A 16,220-nucleotide genomic window follows, 5' to 3' on the forward strand; every position below is an offset into this window, starting at 1 on the left:
TTTCTGTCACTCTCACCCCTCCCTGTCCCCTTAGCCCTTCCTACTCTCCCAAGCCCTCCCTTCCCCTCCTAACAAGTCCCCTCCCACTTTATGTCATTTTGTTTTGTTTTGTGACCCCCCCTGAGTTTAACCTTGGACATGGGCATGGGTGTGGGTATAAAACTACCCATTGAAGCGTGGGTAACCGATCAGTGGTTACACTACTGAAGATAATGACCCCCCACCCCAGCAGCAGTCACCTGCCTCTAGCCTTTGGATGTATTTCATCTGTCTTCTATTTTATAACGTGTCCTTAGTTGTAGTGCAGGAACATGATGATTTTTTAGTCAGTCTCTGCTGGTTCATGTTTCCTTGGCTACTGGACCAGATGCAGATCCAATGAGAGGACTGATGTGACAGAAGTGGCCTGTGTCTTTGTTTTTGTTTTTGTTTTTAATAATCCTAGTCTTTAATTAAAATTGATGTTCCTTGGCTGCTTGTCCTGCTGTATACCCCAGCAGTTACCCACAAAGCATGTGGGTCCCAGTTTGAGAAGCCTGACACTGAAACATTTCTGACAGTTATCCCTTCTCTAGGATGTTCTTTTCTTCACAGCGTTGTCATGGGGCTCTTGGGAAAATGGACAGACACCGTCTGTGACTCTACCTTTGAGAAGATTTATTACAGATTATCAGTTACAGATAACAGCAGTTACAAGGGTCTCCTGACCGGAATTCTGAGATGAAGCCTTTATAAAAAGGCTTTGCCAAGCATCACTCCTTACTAGATACAGCTGTATGAGCACTGAGCAAGCAGAAAGGTCCTTCTCTTTAAGGACAGCCGTTAATACAGTTCTGTCTATTTAGCGTGTGATCGTGGCTGTGGGCATCTTTGCTATTAAACATTACTTCTATGAAAACACATGTATTTTACTAACATGAGCTTCCCCCAGCTTCAGAGTATCAGTGCTGCATCCTGACTACCATAGAGTGTTGATGCGTTGTGAAATTGATATTAGTGCTCTGAGTCCTTTACTTGTTGTAAAAGAAAGGAGAAAATAATAACTACAAACAGAGTTGTTCCTTTGTAGTCTCTTAATTCTCCTTGAGCGTGCTTCCGTGCCTCTAAATGTTTTGATTTTGTTTTTTACTTGAGATGGTGGTAGTCCTGGCACGTTTCCCAGGCTAGTTTGAACGTTCTGCTCAAGCGGTCCTCCCGTCTCAGCCTCCCAAATAACTGGCATCACACTGATGCAGTATTCCTTCTGGACTCCAGATGGTCCTCAGTCACATGTACCTGTGCTGAGCTCCATGATCAACAACTTGTAATCAGAGCCCAGCATGAGCCTTGGGGGTTGTGCTTAGAAATGTCCTAAAGGTCTTTGAAAGCTCTGACCTGAGTGATACATGAACATAGTCTTGTGTCTCTTAACCCTGAAGGATAAAGAGTCCAAGAGCTGTCACAGCCTTTCAGCCCTCTCCTCTGTTTATGGATTTTTGCATGTGGGCATTACTATAACAAAAAATAGACCAGGTTAAAAAAGAAAGGTTTGAAATTGCTTTATTTCAAACCTGCTCACTCTCTTAAGATGGGAAAGCTGGCTTTGTACTATGTTGTCATTTCATAGTGCTGTTTTATTGTTTCTTCTACTTGTCGGTTTTATTGTTTACATTCTTTTGTTTTTGTGTTTCTTTTCCATCTCCAGGTAACAATTATGGAGCTACAGGTAAAATTAGTTCTTCATTGAAGTTTACTGAAATTAGTACATTTTAGGAACACCCCCCCACCCCGACTCCCTCCTTTTTTAACAAGTTAAAACATAAAGATCCTGTTTCTATAAAGGAAGTTTTTTGCAAGCAGCACAGAAACATGTCCTGGATTGATGAAGTGCACTCACTCCAGTCTGGCGTCTGTTCTTTCAGACACAGCTAGCCCAGAAGACCACTCTGATCAGCGAGGCCACGTTAAAGGAGCAGGAGCTGAGAGAGCAGGTATGGACGAGCCCAGCTTCTGGTGATGAGTGCTAGGGTCTCGGCCAGTAAGGAACACATGACTTCATGCTTTCATAGTTGCTTTGTGTGTAGCCCTAGCTGTCCTAGAACCCACTCTGTAGACCAGGCTGGCGCAAAGATCCTCTTGCCTGAGTGCTGGGACTAACGTTAGAGTACCCACGCCTGAACTTGTGTACCACGTTTTGCTTGAACATTTGCCGTTCTTGTAGGTACATGTATAGGAAGGAGTGGAGTTACTTTCTGTGTTAAAACTACTTGAGAAACTGCCACTCTGCTTGCCATAGCTTCTGCTCTGTGCACATCAGTGGTTTATAAGGACTCCATTTTCACATCCTTATCAACAAGATTTTTTATTATAGCCACCTGAGAAGGTAGGAAGTGGTTTCACTGTGGTGTTAGTTTACATTTTTTCTAATGATTAATGGTATCAACCATCTTTTCCTCAACTTTTTGGCCCCTTGTATCTCTCTCTTCTTTGGAGTGACGTAGTATTTACTAATGTCCTGTGGTTGTTCTGGGGTTGTGTTCTCTGAGGTGTAAGGGCTTACTATGTATTCTGGATACAAAATCCTTATCAGGTATGTGATTTGCAAATATCTCTTCGCATTTTATAATTTGTCTTCACATTTTTTATGTAATCTTTCAATATAAAAAGGTTTTTATTTTAATAAAATTCAATTTATGTATTTTTCTTTCATTGAATATGCTTTTAGTTTCTGCCAAAGAAACGTTTTTTTCCATTTTATCTGCATGTAATGTTCCTTCAGCATTAAAGAGAATCTAGTACTTCTTGAATAGCTGTTCTTTTCCTTACATGGGATTTTCATATTAATTTTATGGTATGGTTTGAATATTATTTTTAGATCCATAATTTAGAAGACCGTTTGAAAAGACATGAAAAGACTGTGTGTGCGACAACTGTGGGGACACCTTACAAAGGTGAGCTGACTTCCGCCATGCCGCCTGTGTGCCTCTGCTACACATTACCTCACTTACTTCACCTTTTGTTGTGATGTGTCTTAATTACTGCTCTGCAGTGCAGAGCCACTGTGAGCAAAGCAGCTTATTAAATATAATGTTTAATTGGGACCTTGCTTCCAGTTTTAGAGGGTTAGTGTCCATGACCATCATGTCTGGGAGCATGGTAGCAGGCAGACAGGTAGGCTTGGTGCTGGAGCAGCAGCTGAGAAATTAGATTCTTATCCACAGACAGCAGACAGAGAGACAGGCACTGAGCTTGGCATGGGTTTTGAAACGTCAGAGCTCTCTTCCCGGTGACACACCACCTCCAGCAAGGCCACGCCTCCTACTTTTTCCCAAAATAGTTCCACCAACTAGGAACCAAACCTTCAAATGTATAAGCCTGTGCGGGGCATTTCCATTCAGACCAGTACATGGTGAGAACCCTCGAAATCTAGTCCTGCTGGTTTCCAGTAATATAATAACAACAGCTGTCTTGAATGTGTTTCTACTCTGACGCTGAAATTTTGTCTCCTTTGAACAATGAACCTCCACTTCATCTGATCTCTTGGCTGATGGTAACTACCATCTTACTCTGTTCTTTGAATCTAACTTGTATAGATTTCATATGCGAGTCAGATCCTGCAATACTTGTCATTCTGCGTCTGGCTTGCTTTGTTTCCTGTAGTGTCACGTAGCTGCATATCTTAACATACATAATACTAAATTCTGGTGTCAAACATTGTTTTGTACACATTGCATATATCAGCACATTTAATGATTAAAAGAATCTAAAAAGTCTGATGGACTGTGCTCACTGATCTTCTCCATGCTGCTGCTTTTAAGATTTGAATGATCCCCGTCCTATAGGGAGAAATAAAGCATCTCCTGTTCCATGTAAGCTCCTGTAATAATATAGTCAGCACCTTCATGATGCTGAACCCTTCTGACACTGTGCTACTCATTCTTCTGCCCTCACATTTAACATCCATGTGTGAAGTTTCCAGTGACATTTTGTTTAGATTTGCTTAGCTGGGGAATTGACGTGATCTGTTTCTTTTGTTTAATGTAAGTTTGAGAGTCATCTTGTTTGTAGATTTTATTCCATTAGTTTGGTACATATTTGTACATGTTTCCTATAGTCTACATGTGAAAGATTTTCTATAGAATCCAGAACTAAGAATAGAATTGACACATCACAGGATGTGAAATTTTTCAGCCCACTGTGGCCTCTGTCCTGCTAATGTGTATCATAGTCCTTCAGTGCTTAGCTGATTTACATTTGATATAATGTTGTCAGGATTTTAATTTTGTTTCTGTTCTTAGTAATAGGTTGAGCATGATTAGATCATTTTATTTGTTCCTCCTTAGTTCTAGCTGTGTGCATTTCTTCCTTTGTGGAATGCCTTATATTCCTGTGTCTTCTAAAGTTAGGTTGTCATTTTCTTTTTTATAAGACGTTAAATTTCCTGCTTATTTGCCTTATTTATTTTTATTAGCATATTTAATTATGCAAATTAATGAGCTCTCAGGACATTTCCATGTATGCATATAATATACATTTATCATATCCCTAAGTAAGAGTAATAATAAATTATTATTTATACATTACTATTTATTACTACTCTTTCTTACCCCCCCCTCTCTGCTTTCTCCCTTCATACTTAATAGTCTCCATGAGCCCCCAAGTAGCTGGGGTTTCAGGCTTGTGCCACTGCACACAGCTCACATAAAAATATTTGAAAATCACTATGATACTGATATTTTGCACACTTTCAGGTTTGTTATTTATGTTGTGTTTCAAAACATTTTTAAAATTTGATTTGAACTGATATTGGAGTGCTTGAAAAGAAACTCAAAATGTCCGAGATACTGAGTGGTTGCTAAGATGAAGATGGTGATGTTAGTTGCTGGGATAGCTGCTATTGTCCACACGCTGTTTAGCAGAGACGCAGTATTAAGGAGCTTTTACACTGGCCATGTGATCTTAAGAGAAGGATACAGGAAACAAAAATTTTGTAACAGTTCTTACTTTTACTCTATCAAGCAGCTGGGAATGTCCACAGTGTGAATGTGTGGAAAGCATAATACAGCGATAGGAAACAATGTCTATTTCTGTTCCCTTCTTGCTCCTAATGTGTCTATTTTCTGAGTGACAAGTTATCTGGGTTTGCTTTTGTAATTTCGATTTTGTCTTTCTTGACAGGTGGCAATTTGTACCACACTGATGTCTCACTCTTTGGAGAACCTACTGAGTTTGAATATTTGAGAAAAGTGTTGTTTGAATACATGATGGGTCGTGAGACCAAGGTATGGATCCTGCCTGGTGACTTGGTGTGAGACTCCTTTTAACACACTCATTAGATTGTTATGCGCAGACAGTATTCATAAAAATGAACTGACTGGCAGTCTTGTTCTGTTCATTAAATACCAACTTAAAAATACTATTGGATGTTACTAAATACTACTATAATGAAAATTTCATAAACAGTAAGTTATTTTTAAAAAGTGGCTAGTGTTTTGTTGTGTGTGTGTGTGAGAGAGAGACTTCATATCTTAAAAGCAGAAGAGAGAGAGACAGACAGACAGACAGACTGACTTAATATCTTAAAAGTAGGAGAAGCGATTCCATTTTAAGGAGGTTTTACTACCCTGTAGATAGCACTGTGAATCACCATGAGAGAGAGAGAGAGAGAGAGAGAGAGAGAGAGAGAGAGAGAGAGAGATCTTAAAAGTAGGAGAAGCGATTCCATTTTAAGGAGGTTTTACTACCCTGTAGATAGCACTGTGAATCACCATGCTATAAGCATGACAGCGACAACTAAGGAACATCAGAGACAGTTTAGTCTGTTATAAGTCATTTCTTCGTGTGTGGGATGTTGATCGTGTTTAAACTACCACACTATGTGAGTAGGAATGATAAGTCAATTGGTTTTCTAGAATGTAGCTTCTACCTAAGACCCTTGATATAGAGTTTTGCCTTATTTGTGTCCTCTACAGTTTGTTTGTTGTTTGTTTAAAACCTTATGTTAGACATTTGGTAAATATATCTTGAATGGAATTGAATGTTGTTAGGGAATTTCATGAGCTTTTTATCAATAAAAGTTTTTGTTGTAGTCAGTTTCTGTTTTTGACACTTCTTCATGGGATTTACATTGTCTGTGTCATGACTGAGAATGGTATAATGAACTTTTTGTCCTTGGAAACAGTCAATATTTTGCTGTGTGGCTATGTGCTGTGTCATAGAGATGCTAGGCCGGTTCAGACAGTGATCTGGAACCAAAACCAAGGGCATAGACAAGGACCTTAAACAGCTCCGCAGGTTTGTAGGTTGGAGATGCAGAGAAGTGCCAGGAGCCAGAGGTCATTTGAGTCCTTAGTGTCTGGAGAAATTATGTTTTGTTTATATCAAGCAGGTTTAATTTTGTTGCTTGGTTCTGGATTTGGGTTTTTGAAGCGTGGTCTTGCTGTGTGACCTGCTTTGCCTTCCAGGAGCTGGGATTATAGGCATGCACCACAATGTCTGGCTACCAAGTCCTTCCAAATAAGAATTCTGTTAAAGTAATGTGGTCTTGAGCACGTGTCACAGAGAGGGGTGCATTAGTTCGTGATGGTCCGGGGTCCTTTATCCTTCAGGACTTTCACTAGTTTTTTGTTATCTTAAAGTGACACTGATGAACAACTGCTTCCCCTTTATGGAGCTAGAGCAGCAGCCTGAACTCGGCAGCTTGGGAGATGGTTAACATTACGTGCATGAGCAGTAGGTAGGAGCCTGAGCTTTGAGACTCCTCTCAGGACTGTAGACACTTGGGACTCTACAGTTGGGGGGCAAGTGCTGTGGCTAACAGACTGCGGCCTTCCTTCATCTACCACGCTGGCTACCGCCGCCTGTTGCTCCTGGGGATTGCAGTGCTTGTGAAATGTTGTTTTAAGTTTAAACCTTGGAAAAGAGACAGAGCCCAAGCCAGAGGTCATCTTGTGCTTTCTGAACCTGTGGCTCACTTGAGGTTACAGTATGGAAGGCAGTGGAGAGCACTCTCCAGCAGCCTCAGAGGCTCACGGTCTTCATCCGCCCTTGTCTGCATTTGTTGTGATTTTCTGACGAATGACGATGAACAGCCTATAATTCTCCCATCACATTTTACATGGAAACATTGAAGCTGGTATTTTAATCTCCTGTTCATTTATTCATACATGGACGTGGAAGCTGACACCGTTCCTGACTCTGGAATTGAACAGTGCTTAGTTCTCCGTTAACCACACTGTGGGGCAGAGTGCAGTTAAGGACGGTAAGGGCTTCCCTGTGTGGCTTCCAGGTACACCAGGCTTTAAACAGGAAGAGGGTCAGGTTTCGATCAGGAAGCTCAGCACTCGTTCAGGAGGTTAGCAGCTCAGAGAGAAGGCCCAAGGAAATGATGTGTGAGCTCCTTGAGTTGCAAGTTGTCTGGCCCAGCTGAACACTGTATCTGTGAGGTGCAGTTGTTCCCAACTAGGACCAGACAGTCTTGAAGGCTAGATGGTCTGAAATATTTTCAAAATTGTATGTGTGTGTATCACAGAGGAGATGGCCCCGAACATTACCAACAAGAATGAAGCTGGTTTTAGAAACATCTTTGGCTGATTTGCTTAGTTTCTATATATTAACCAAGAACTCAAATTGGAGAGCGGGTTATATTTTAGACTGAGCCAGCCTATGGAGGACTGGGTGGTGTATCATCCTACCATTCTCTTCACCTTCTTTGACTACAGCATTCTTTAGGAGGCAGGTGCCTGAAGAACACTTGTATAGTACACACAGTCTTTTAGGATGGAGCTACTCGGCCCTGCTTTCTCCTCACGGGTTTTGGTCCTCCACTGTTGTGATACTGAAATCTTGTCAGCCTTCCTTTTTGCTCTGTAAGCTTCATTGAAGAGGCATTCCCTGAGGAAACAGCTGAAGCTTGCTTATAAAATCAGGTGGCTTATTTGAACTTTTCCTTGCTCCTCAGGGCCTGAGGATGGGGTTTCTTTCCAAGGTGTAGCAAGTACCTGGGCTTCTCCATAAAAGTTTTTCTAGCAAGTGGCGGCTTTATTGATTGTCGGCTATAGGTTCTGAGTCATTGATGAATTTAGGGGTGGATTTTCCATTTAGTGTTGCCTAGAGTGTAAAGAGACAACAAGAGTCACAGATCATAGTTATATCTTTATAAACATGTTTCCATATGCGAGTGTGTGGTTTCAGAGTGAATTGTACTTTGGTAGCTTGTGTGATACTGAAATTAAGGATATGTTCCATATAACTGTGAATTTTAGAATTTTAGATTTTTGGTACCCGGGGGAAAAAAATCTTTATAAATGGGACACAGGAAGTTGCCTCTCTGTTAAAAAAAGAAAACACTGAAATAGTTACTACTTCTTATTTCTTTTAGCCAGTTCATGACACATATACTTGACCTCTATACTCAAGTTTAGCATACTAGTTTGTGTCCCGTCTAGTATTAAGTGAGAGGTGTTGTCAAATGCCTTTGGAATCCTCCAAGAATGTGACTGTTTTCAATAGCATTTTAGATTTTTTTAAATCTATTAAAATGGCAAAGGCAAAAACAAGAAAGATATCTGAAAGTAAAGTCATTGTGTGTGGGGTTTGCAGCCAGAAACACTGTCGGTTGATCTGTTAAGTGAAGTGAGTTATAACTTATTAGGAATACAGAATGTCTTGCCTCGGCTCTACAGGTAATAAATAGTTTTAAAATGTTAGTTTCTTTCCTTTCTGTTAATTATTGAACTTTTTCTAGTGATATGAATAAAGTTCCAGAAGTTTGGGTTGATAATAGTATGCTGATTTTTTTTCCCACAACTTTCCCCAGAACCCCTGCTGCCACCATACACACAGGCCTATTCACAAAGCACACGTAGCCATGAGCACTGGTTCCCTTTTCTGGGATGCTCTACCATGCACTGTAGGAATCCCCAGGAGAGTGTACCACTTGACTTGATGTAAACGCTGATCTCCTTATCCTTCTTACGTCATAAGTGACATCTTCTTTCCTCTCTGTCTTCTTCACGACATCTCATCTTGATACACAATAGGGAGTTTCAGCCTTTGAGGAGAATTTTCCAGGAGCTTATGGGTGACAGTCTGACTTACGGTATATTTATTCTGATCTGCACAGTTTATGAACTTGTTTTGCAAACCTCCATGTGTAATGTTTTGATTCATCATGTGTTCTACCAAACAAAACATTGTGTTCCTTTAATATGTAATTCCTATTAGGCCAATGTGCTGCATGTCTTGAAAATTAACTACTAAGCATGTTCATGTCCATGCAGTAGCCCATGTTTATGAGATATATGATGTGATTTAGTTAGAGCTGAACCCTGGGTGGGGGCTTCTAATCTTTGTTATTTAGAGCGTATGTTTGGCAATGCATCACTGTAGGTTACTGCAAATATGAGGCTTTTTCAGATGAATTCATAATGAAGTTTCATCTTAATGAGACGAAGGACCAAGAGCTAGATCCTTGTACAGCTTCATGCTATTGGAAATGCATCAAAGTAATTCAAATGCAGACCTCGTAAGGAACCCTCTTGAGTTGAAATGCTAGTACTTCCTTGACTGATAACCTTCACATCATACTTCTTTGTTCGTGGCTTCCATTGAGAGCACTAAAGAATCCTTCAACAGAACATGTCATACGGTGTGAGACTTCATTGCCTTGTGTCTATTAATGACCTCTTTCCTATCACTTCTAGACCATGGCGAAAGTTATAACCACTGTCTTGAAATTCCCTGATGATCAGGCTCAGAAAATTTTGGAAAGAGAAGATGCCCGGCTGATGGTAAGTTCCAGAAGGAAGGTGTAGGGAGGCAGCTTTCTTGCAGTTTATATTCTGCCTCGTTTGTATAAAAGAAATTTAAATGTTTTGAATGTCTTTTGTACTAAACTTAAAAAGTGGTGGTGAATGGCCGTGAAGAAAGTTTAAGCCAGATGTAATGGGGACACTCAAGGGAGAGAGTGGTCTTTCTCAGTAGCATGGACATTTGATATCACATGTGCGATGTGGAGTTCCCAGAGCTTGAGCTGCTGATGGGAAGGATGCAGAAGAATTTGTCCTTTTGCTTCACAGAGCACAGCTTCTAAACAGCGCGGTGTTCTTTCTTCTATTTTAAAGTATTTTCATGTGCATCGATTCTAAAGAATTTAATTATCTTTTGGACCAATAAGATGGCTCAAGAGATAAAGGTAGATAGCGAGCAATACCAAAAACAAAAAACTCTCAAGGCAGACCAAAAAATAGTTAGTTAAGCATATCTAAGGGAAAACGTCAGATTCTTTGTCCTTGAGTAAAGCCATCTTCATTCTAGAAAGGGATGAAGCAGAGGCTGGTTCTTGAGTTAATTTTCCTTTGCCCCTGAGACTGACCTGCCCAGGCTTTAAACAAAGCCTCACATCTCTTCACACTTCACTTGCTGAATAAATTCAGTCTGCAGCTACCTACTACTTTAGTTGTTAGAGAATATAGGAAATTGGGAGCTTTGAAGAACTTGGAATCTAATTTTAAGAGTAAGTGGTAACTTCCATCCAATCACATGTGAATGAAAATAGGCCCCATAGATCTTTCAAATGATAAAAATGGGTAGGAAATATGAAGTAATTTATGGGTCTGAAGTGGGAGAGATCCTAATATATAAGTTGAAAATTAATCTAATTGATTTGCCCTCCTTTTTTTTTTTTGGTGAGTCTAAAGAGATTGTTGATATTTATAGAGTGACTCAGGATGATTACCTCTATCTTTAAGGGAATTTTATTAATAAAGTATAATGTAGTTGGTTGAAATTGGAACCAAGAAATTCTTTTGTTATAGAGAAGCCTCTTTTTAGGTTTTCCTAAAAGCACATTTTTCTCACTGGAGTGCTCCAGACCCCGAAGACGTAAACCTCCGTGTCTGTTCCCCTAATGACTGCACTAGCAGAGTATTTCCTTTCCTTGTCTGGGAGGGTTTGTTGTCTTCCTCACTCACTCGCTTGTGCTTGGCCCACACTCATCCTCCATGTTGCCTGCTTGCTCTGTGCTTTGTAGAGACTCACACCTAGAACCCCATGCATGCTGGAGCCCTGCACCACTGAGCCCCATCCTCAGCCTTAGGTTTATTCTGGATCAGTCCTTGACCTTGATCATTCTAATATTGTTGGTCTCACTCCCTTCCATTTGAGTCATAACCTTTTAAATCTCCTAAGTTAAAAAACCATCTTTATAGCATTTTAGGTGAAGTCTTCCATGCATGCCAGGTGGAGTTGGAAAACAAATTCAAATAAGAATGACACATAGTGAAAAATAATGCATATGTAAATGTGTGTTTAACTGAGAGAGTAGTTTTAACTAACATTGTTAGACTAAGACTCTATCAGATCACTTTTTAAAATGTTGCAAACAATTGAGAAAAAATACATAGAAAATCTTTCATAATCTTCAACATCCAGACTGTTTGCTCCATGCCAAGATCATCTCTGTTAATAGTGTGACAAGTGGGGGAACCTGCCGAGAACCCCAGCACTAAGGAGGCTGAAGCAGAAGAATCTCAAGTTCAAGGCCATTGTGGGCCACAAAGTGGGAGACTTCCAAAAGTTTGTGGGGGTGAACTGAAATTATGTAAATCAAATTTTAATTTATACTGTAAATCACTTCATAATTCCCTCTCATTTACCTGGCAGTTAAATACACCCTTCGCATGAAGTGCATCTTCAACATTTAAACTTTTAAATGAAATTGAAAGTAAAAATTTAGGATGGGAGAAGTATTGCATAGTCCTTATGCTTTGCCTGATGACCCTCAGTTTGAAAAAACCTTAAGTACTGTCTGTAATTCCATCCACTTTGTATACCTATATATGTACTGTTGGTCTGAAAACTAACCCAATAAGCTTTTCCTCTTGGCTTTGTAGTTTCCTTCACCTCGCAGTGGCATCTTCTGATAACCCTGAGTCTGTGCTTAGTGAGCGTGTGGTGAGTGGAGAGTCACATGTCTGTATCTTTGGGACTGAAATCACGGGTATTGCATGTGATTAACCATTTTGCTGGATTGTTTTCTTTTTAATGAACATGATTATGACATTGGGTTAATATAATTGCTTTCTGTTGATTCTGTTAAGTAGACTGATACATACAGACTAACAGCCACCAAGAATGGCATTTAAAATTACTACAAATTATGATAAAGGAGTGAAAAATAATTTCTAGATGTGAAATGATGAAATACAGTGTGTACTGTGTTTCGAATTCAAATGGAGAGATGTATTTCATACATCCAGAACCTAAATTACTACAAAGCCTAATTAGAATGACAGTTTGAAAAAAAAATGAAAACTAATAAGGTTGATTAAAATAAACAGTTTTATTGTGCCTAGGATCACACAGCTTGATGCAAGATAGCACATGTGTTCTGTTGAACCTAGATGTTCCTGGGCAGCCTAGTTTAATCGAATAATGGCTACTTCTGAAGAACATTTTATTACAATGAAACATAATATCTAAAATGTTTCCCATGATTTACTATTTTCTGCATTTAAAGATTCTCAGCCTTACACAGTATGCATGTCATTCGCTTCATTTAATATTGCCTTAAACATTTCAGGTACACATACACCTCAAACTTGGCCATAATTTTCACAAATAAATTGAATCACAGTGTCTAAGACCTGAGTATACTTGATGATGGTTTGTTTCAGCCATGAACAAATGTAGAAGAATGAAGGGTATAAAGGCTGAGACATATCTTTTAAAGAAGATTTTTTTAAATGTTTATTTTATTTAAAAATATTTATTTATTTTTATTGTATGTGTCTGTATGTTTTTCTACATGCATGTGTACCACAGAGGCCAGAAGAGGGCATTTGATCCCCTGGAATTGGAGTTACATGGTGGTTGTGAATGCAGTGTGGGTATTGAGACCCAAACCTGGGTCCTCTACAAGAGCAGCCAGTGCTTTTAAACTGGAGAATGTCTCTAGCCCCACTGTTTTTTAAAGGTTTTTTTTGTTTGTTTGTTTTTTGTTTTTTTAACTGCCTGCATTGAGTCTCCTTTTGATTTTCATATCTTATCATTTAATTTGCTTGCATGGTTGTTCGGAGCTGTCTCATTCCTGTCTCCATTACGGTGGCTGGCAGTGTGGAACATGGTTGTATTAGGTGGCTGTAATAAGCCTGGGGGACAGCATATGGAATCACCTTCAGAGGCAGACAGAAATATAGCAGGGGACAGAGGCACTTCGTTCAGAATGGCAGGTCTTGGCCTTCCCACAGTCCCCCCACCCGTCCGTCCTCCAAAAGTCCCTTTGACAGCACTTTACCATAAGTGAGGCTGCAGAAGCAAGGGTTAGTGCTGCTGGGAGTGGGATAGGCAGGAAGCGAGTCAAGACTGTCCTGCCTGTCTCCTGGCAGTAGGCAGGTCAGGCATTGACCAGTAATGACCTCTGTTTTGGTTTTGGTTTTGTTTTTTAGGCAGGGTTTCTCTGTGTAGCCTAGGCTGGGATCTTCCTGCCTCAGCCTCCCTAATGATGGGATTACAGGCATATGCCATGAGGCCTGGCTGGAATGACCTTTATTTTGCTGAGTGGCCTCTATTCTGATGTCAGAGATTAGATTTAAATAGAGTGGATCTAGCCATACAGTCTTTGGGAGACAGTTTTCAAAGGGAGTCTTCTAAAACCTCTCAAGTGGAAGTCTCAGTGAGCATGACCTGTGGCTCCTATTGAGGGCAAAGATGGCTTCAGCATTAACCAGACACTGAGGAAAGTGGGACGAGGAGACCAGATTACAGACAATCTCATGGACATTTGAAAGTAACTTGTTACTTCAGAGACTGAAATCCATGCTGGGATCTTTTAGTAAAAACAATAAGCTTATGAGACTTGAATGGCTGTGAGTGTGATATTTACCTGGTAAGTGTGTCACTCACAGGGTGCTGCAGATAGCTGCTCTCTCACCCGGGAAATGCCTGTCTCAGCATTTCTGCTAACTGATTGCTTGTCCAGTCAGCTTTTGGGTTGAAACATTTCAGACCTAAGCTTTGCAAAAATAATTGAGTGAAGTCTGCCATTACTTTCCAGTTTCAAACATTTTGTGAAATTTTCTCGCAGTTCTCACTCTTGGTTTCCCTCCATCTATTCATTTCTCCCTTTTGTAACGTTGGCAGTTTACTGTAAACATCATGCTTACAAACGTTTGACAGTGCAGACACAAGTGAGCAGAGGTATTTTTAAGATTACACAGTAAGATTATCACACTCAATAAATTTAATGCTAAGATAATACTAATAGTATCTGATATTATGCATAATATTCAATTTTTCTATTTTTTGAATGAGCTCTCTCATAAATGGTTAAGACCCCAGGCTGCATAGAGCATCCATTGCATCAAGTAGCTGTGTTTTCTGAGTCTCTTTTAAACTGGAGGTCTTAGTCTTTTTGCTTTCATGACATTCTGTTGTGCCACTTTGTTGAATTGAATTTTGTTTCTGAGAGGTGTTTGTGCCAAGGTTTCAAAGTAATAACTGAAAAGGAGTAACCTTAGCAGAGTTTTCACATCTCTCCTTTAGGTTCTTGGGCCAGCAGTTGAGGTAGCATATAAATAGACACTCAGAACACCTTAACATTTCCCTCCACTGAATGTGAATGACACTTTGTCTCTACTATTTAATCTTACATGGAAATTTATTTCTCTAATGTTTTAAATAGCATACTCAATCTGAGTCCTAGCATGTAGCATTTTAATTTAGGAGACTCTTAGGAAGACTCTGGGTTTGTGTCTCAGCATTTTTTAAGTTTTAAGATCTTTAGGTGAAGCTTTTACACCACAATGCTATGTGTCTTTTCTTTCTGCCATGCATATCATGCTGAGAGAATTGCAGGATGTAGGGAAAGTGGGACCACCTCCTTCCCTGAAGCACGGTTTGAAGAGCTCTGTCTCTGGGGCTCTCCACACAGTGCAGGCAGTGCTCTGGGTGGCTTTCCTCAGGGCTCAATAGCACTGGATTCATGGTCAGGGTCTCGGCTTCAAAGTCTACACCTAAATACTGTTCGCTGGGATGGCTCAATCAGTATAAATTACTCTTAACAGTAGTTTCTAGAAGATTCCATTAGAAATCAATATTTGAAATGTTTTTACTTTTTTAATGTCATCGCTAAAGTATTAATTTATTTTACCTTGAAAAAACAAAATAATTCTCACAAAAAGTTGGCTATAAAAGCTTGTTTGTTTGTTTTTCTTATTTCACCTCAGTTTCCTTTCTGTTTTTCAGTCATGGCTCCGAACTTCATCTTGAAGAAATGGGGAGAGTGAGGTTGGGCAACTGCTGCCTGGCAACTGTCTGTGCTTCCTGTTTTTGGAGAAAGGCCTATCGTTATGGCCATTTTATCATGAAGACGGGTCTTACCTGGCCCACAGATGCACTGCTCTTGAAGCAGATGTGTTGTCATGGAGATGGGTCTTACCCTGGTCCACAGATGGCACTGCTCTTGAAGCAGATGTTCTTGGTGGAGAATGGTGATGGTTTTGTTCTTTTTCATCGGTTTTCTCGTGGGAAGTTTTCTGTGGTTTAGAGGCTCTTCTGACTGGCCTGGCCACTCAGTGTCTCTTTCTTCTGTTCTTTCCTCTCTTTTTAAAGAACTGCCTGTCTTCCTTATTTATTTTAGTGTGATTTCTCTTTCTTCAGAAGACTTGTGCAATATATTTTGCGGTGAAATTTAGTGGATTTTTTTCTGATAAATTAGAGAATTTAACTGACTGTTTCCCATATTGATTTTTGGATATTTGCTAAAGCCTAATTCTTTAAGCTATGATAAGTCCTAAATGGCAGCACCTCATGTTTACCTAGCTTTTATACTTATATTATTTTTCAGAGGAAAAAATACTACTGTAAATTGTAAATAGTCAATACATAATCCTATTGAATGCAGATTTGTGACTGTTGGCCATATTATCTCAGAGGATCAGATGAATAAAGTTTATTTCCTATATAATATTTCTCGTGCTTCTTCTGAGGTTGAAATCACTTCAAGCTAGTTAAACATCCATGTTTCAGCTGAAGCGAATGTAGAGATACTATCGGGAGAGCTCATCAGGGACATTAGGAGAAAGGTTTGTGTGTGTGTCTGGCATTAACATGGGCAATGAGAAAGGAGACGTGGACACCCCCCCTGGTGTGTTTACAGGAGGCTCTGTAGGCTCTGGAGGTCACTGATGCTTCTTAAGTGTAATGAGAGAAGATTCTGGACACCAAGCCGTGGGAACTGC

General features: G+C 39.9%; 1 protein-coding gene across 11 annotated transcripts in view; it reads left to right on the forward strand.

Annotated features, from left to right (window-relative positions):
- The window catches only part of Golga4 (golgin A4), a 92,145-nt gene extending 76,197 nt beyond the window's left edge, over nt 1-15,948 (forward strand). For 6 of the 11 annotated variants that reach the window (XM_052723769.1, XM_052723712.1, XM_052723707.1 and 3 more), the window contains 7 exons: nt 1,685-1,705; nt 1,902-1,970; nt 2,855-2,930; nt 5,158-5,261; nt 9,684-9,770; nt 11,874-11,934; nt 15,226-15,948. In XM_052723769.1, the coding sequence (XP_052579729.1) occupies nt 1,685-1,705; nt 1,902-1,970; nt 2,855-2,930; nt 5,158-5,261; nt 9,684-9,770; nt 11,874-11,903 (387 nt within the window). In that variant the 3' untranslated portion in view covers nt 11,904-11,934; nt 15,226-15,948. Of the gene's footprint in view, nt 1-1,684; nt 1,706-1,901; nt 1,971-2,854; nt 2,931-5,157; nt 5,262-9,020; nt 9,080-9,683; nt 9,771-11,873; nt 11,935-15,225 lie in introns of those variants that run through there. The other 5 variants (XM_052723778.1, XM_052723719.1, XM_052723739.1 and 2 more) reach the window with 2 other exon arrangements.
- The last annotated feature ends 272 nt before the right edge of the window (nt 15,949-16,220 follow it).

Source organism: Peromyscus californicus, unplaced genomic scaffold (genome assembly GCF_007827085.1).
Source record: "Peromyscus californicus insignis strain IS unplaced genomic scaffold, ASM782708v3 Scaffold_11__1_contigs__length_118956290, whole genome shotgun sequence".
Lineage (NCBI taxonomy): Eukaryota > Metazoa > Chordata > Mammalia > Rodentia > Cricetidae > Peromyscus > Peromyscus californicus.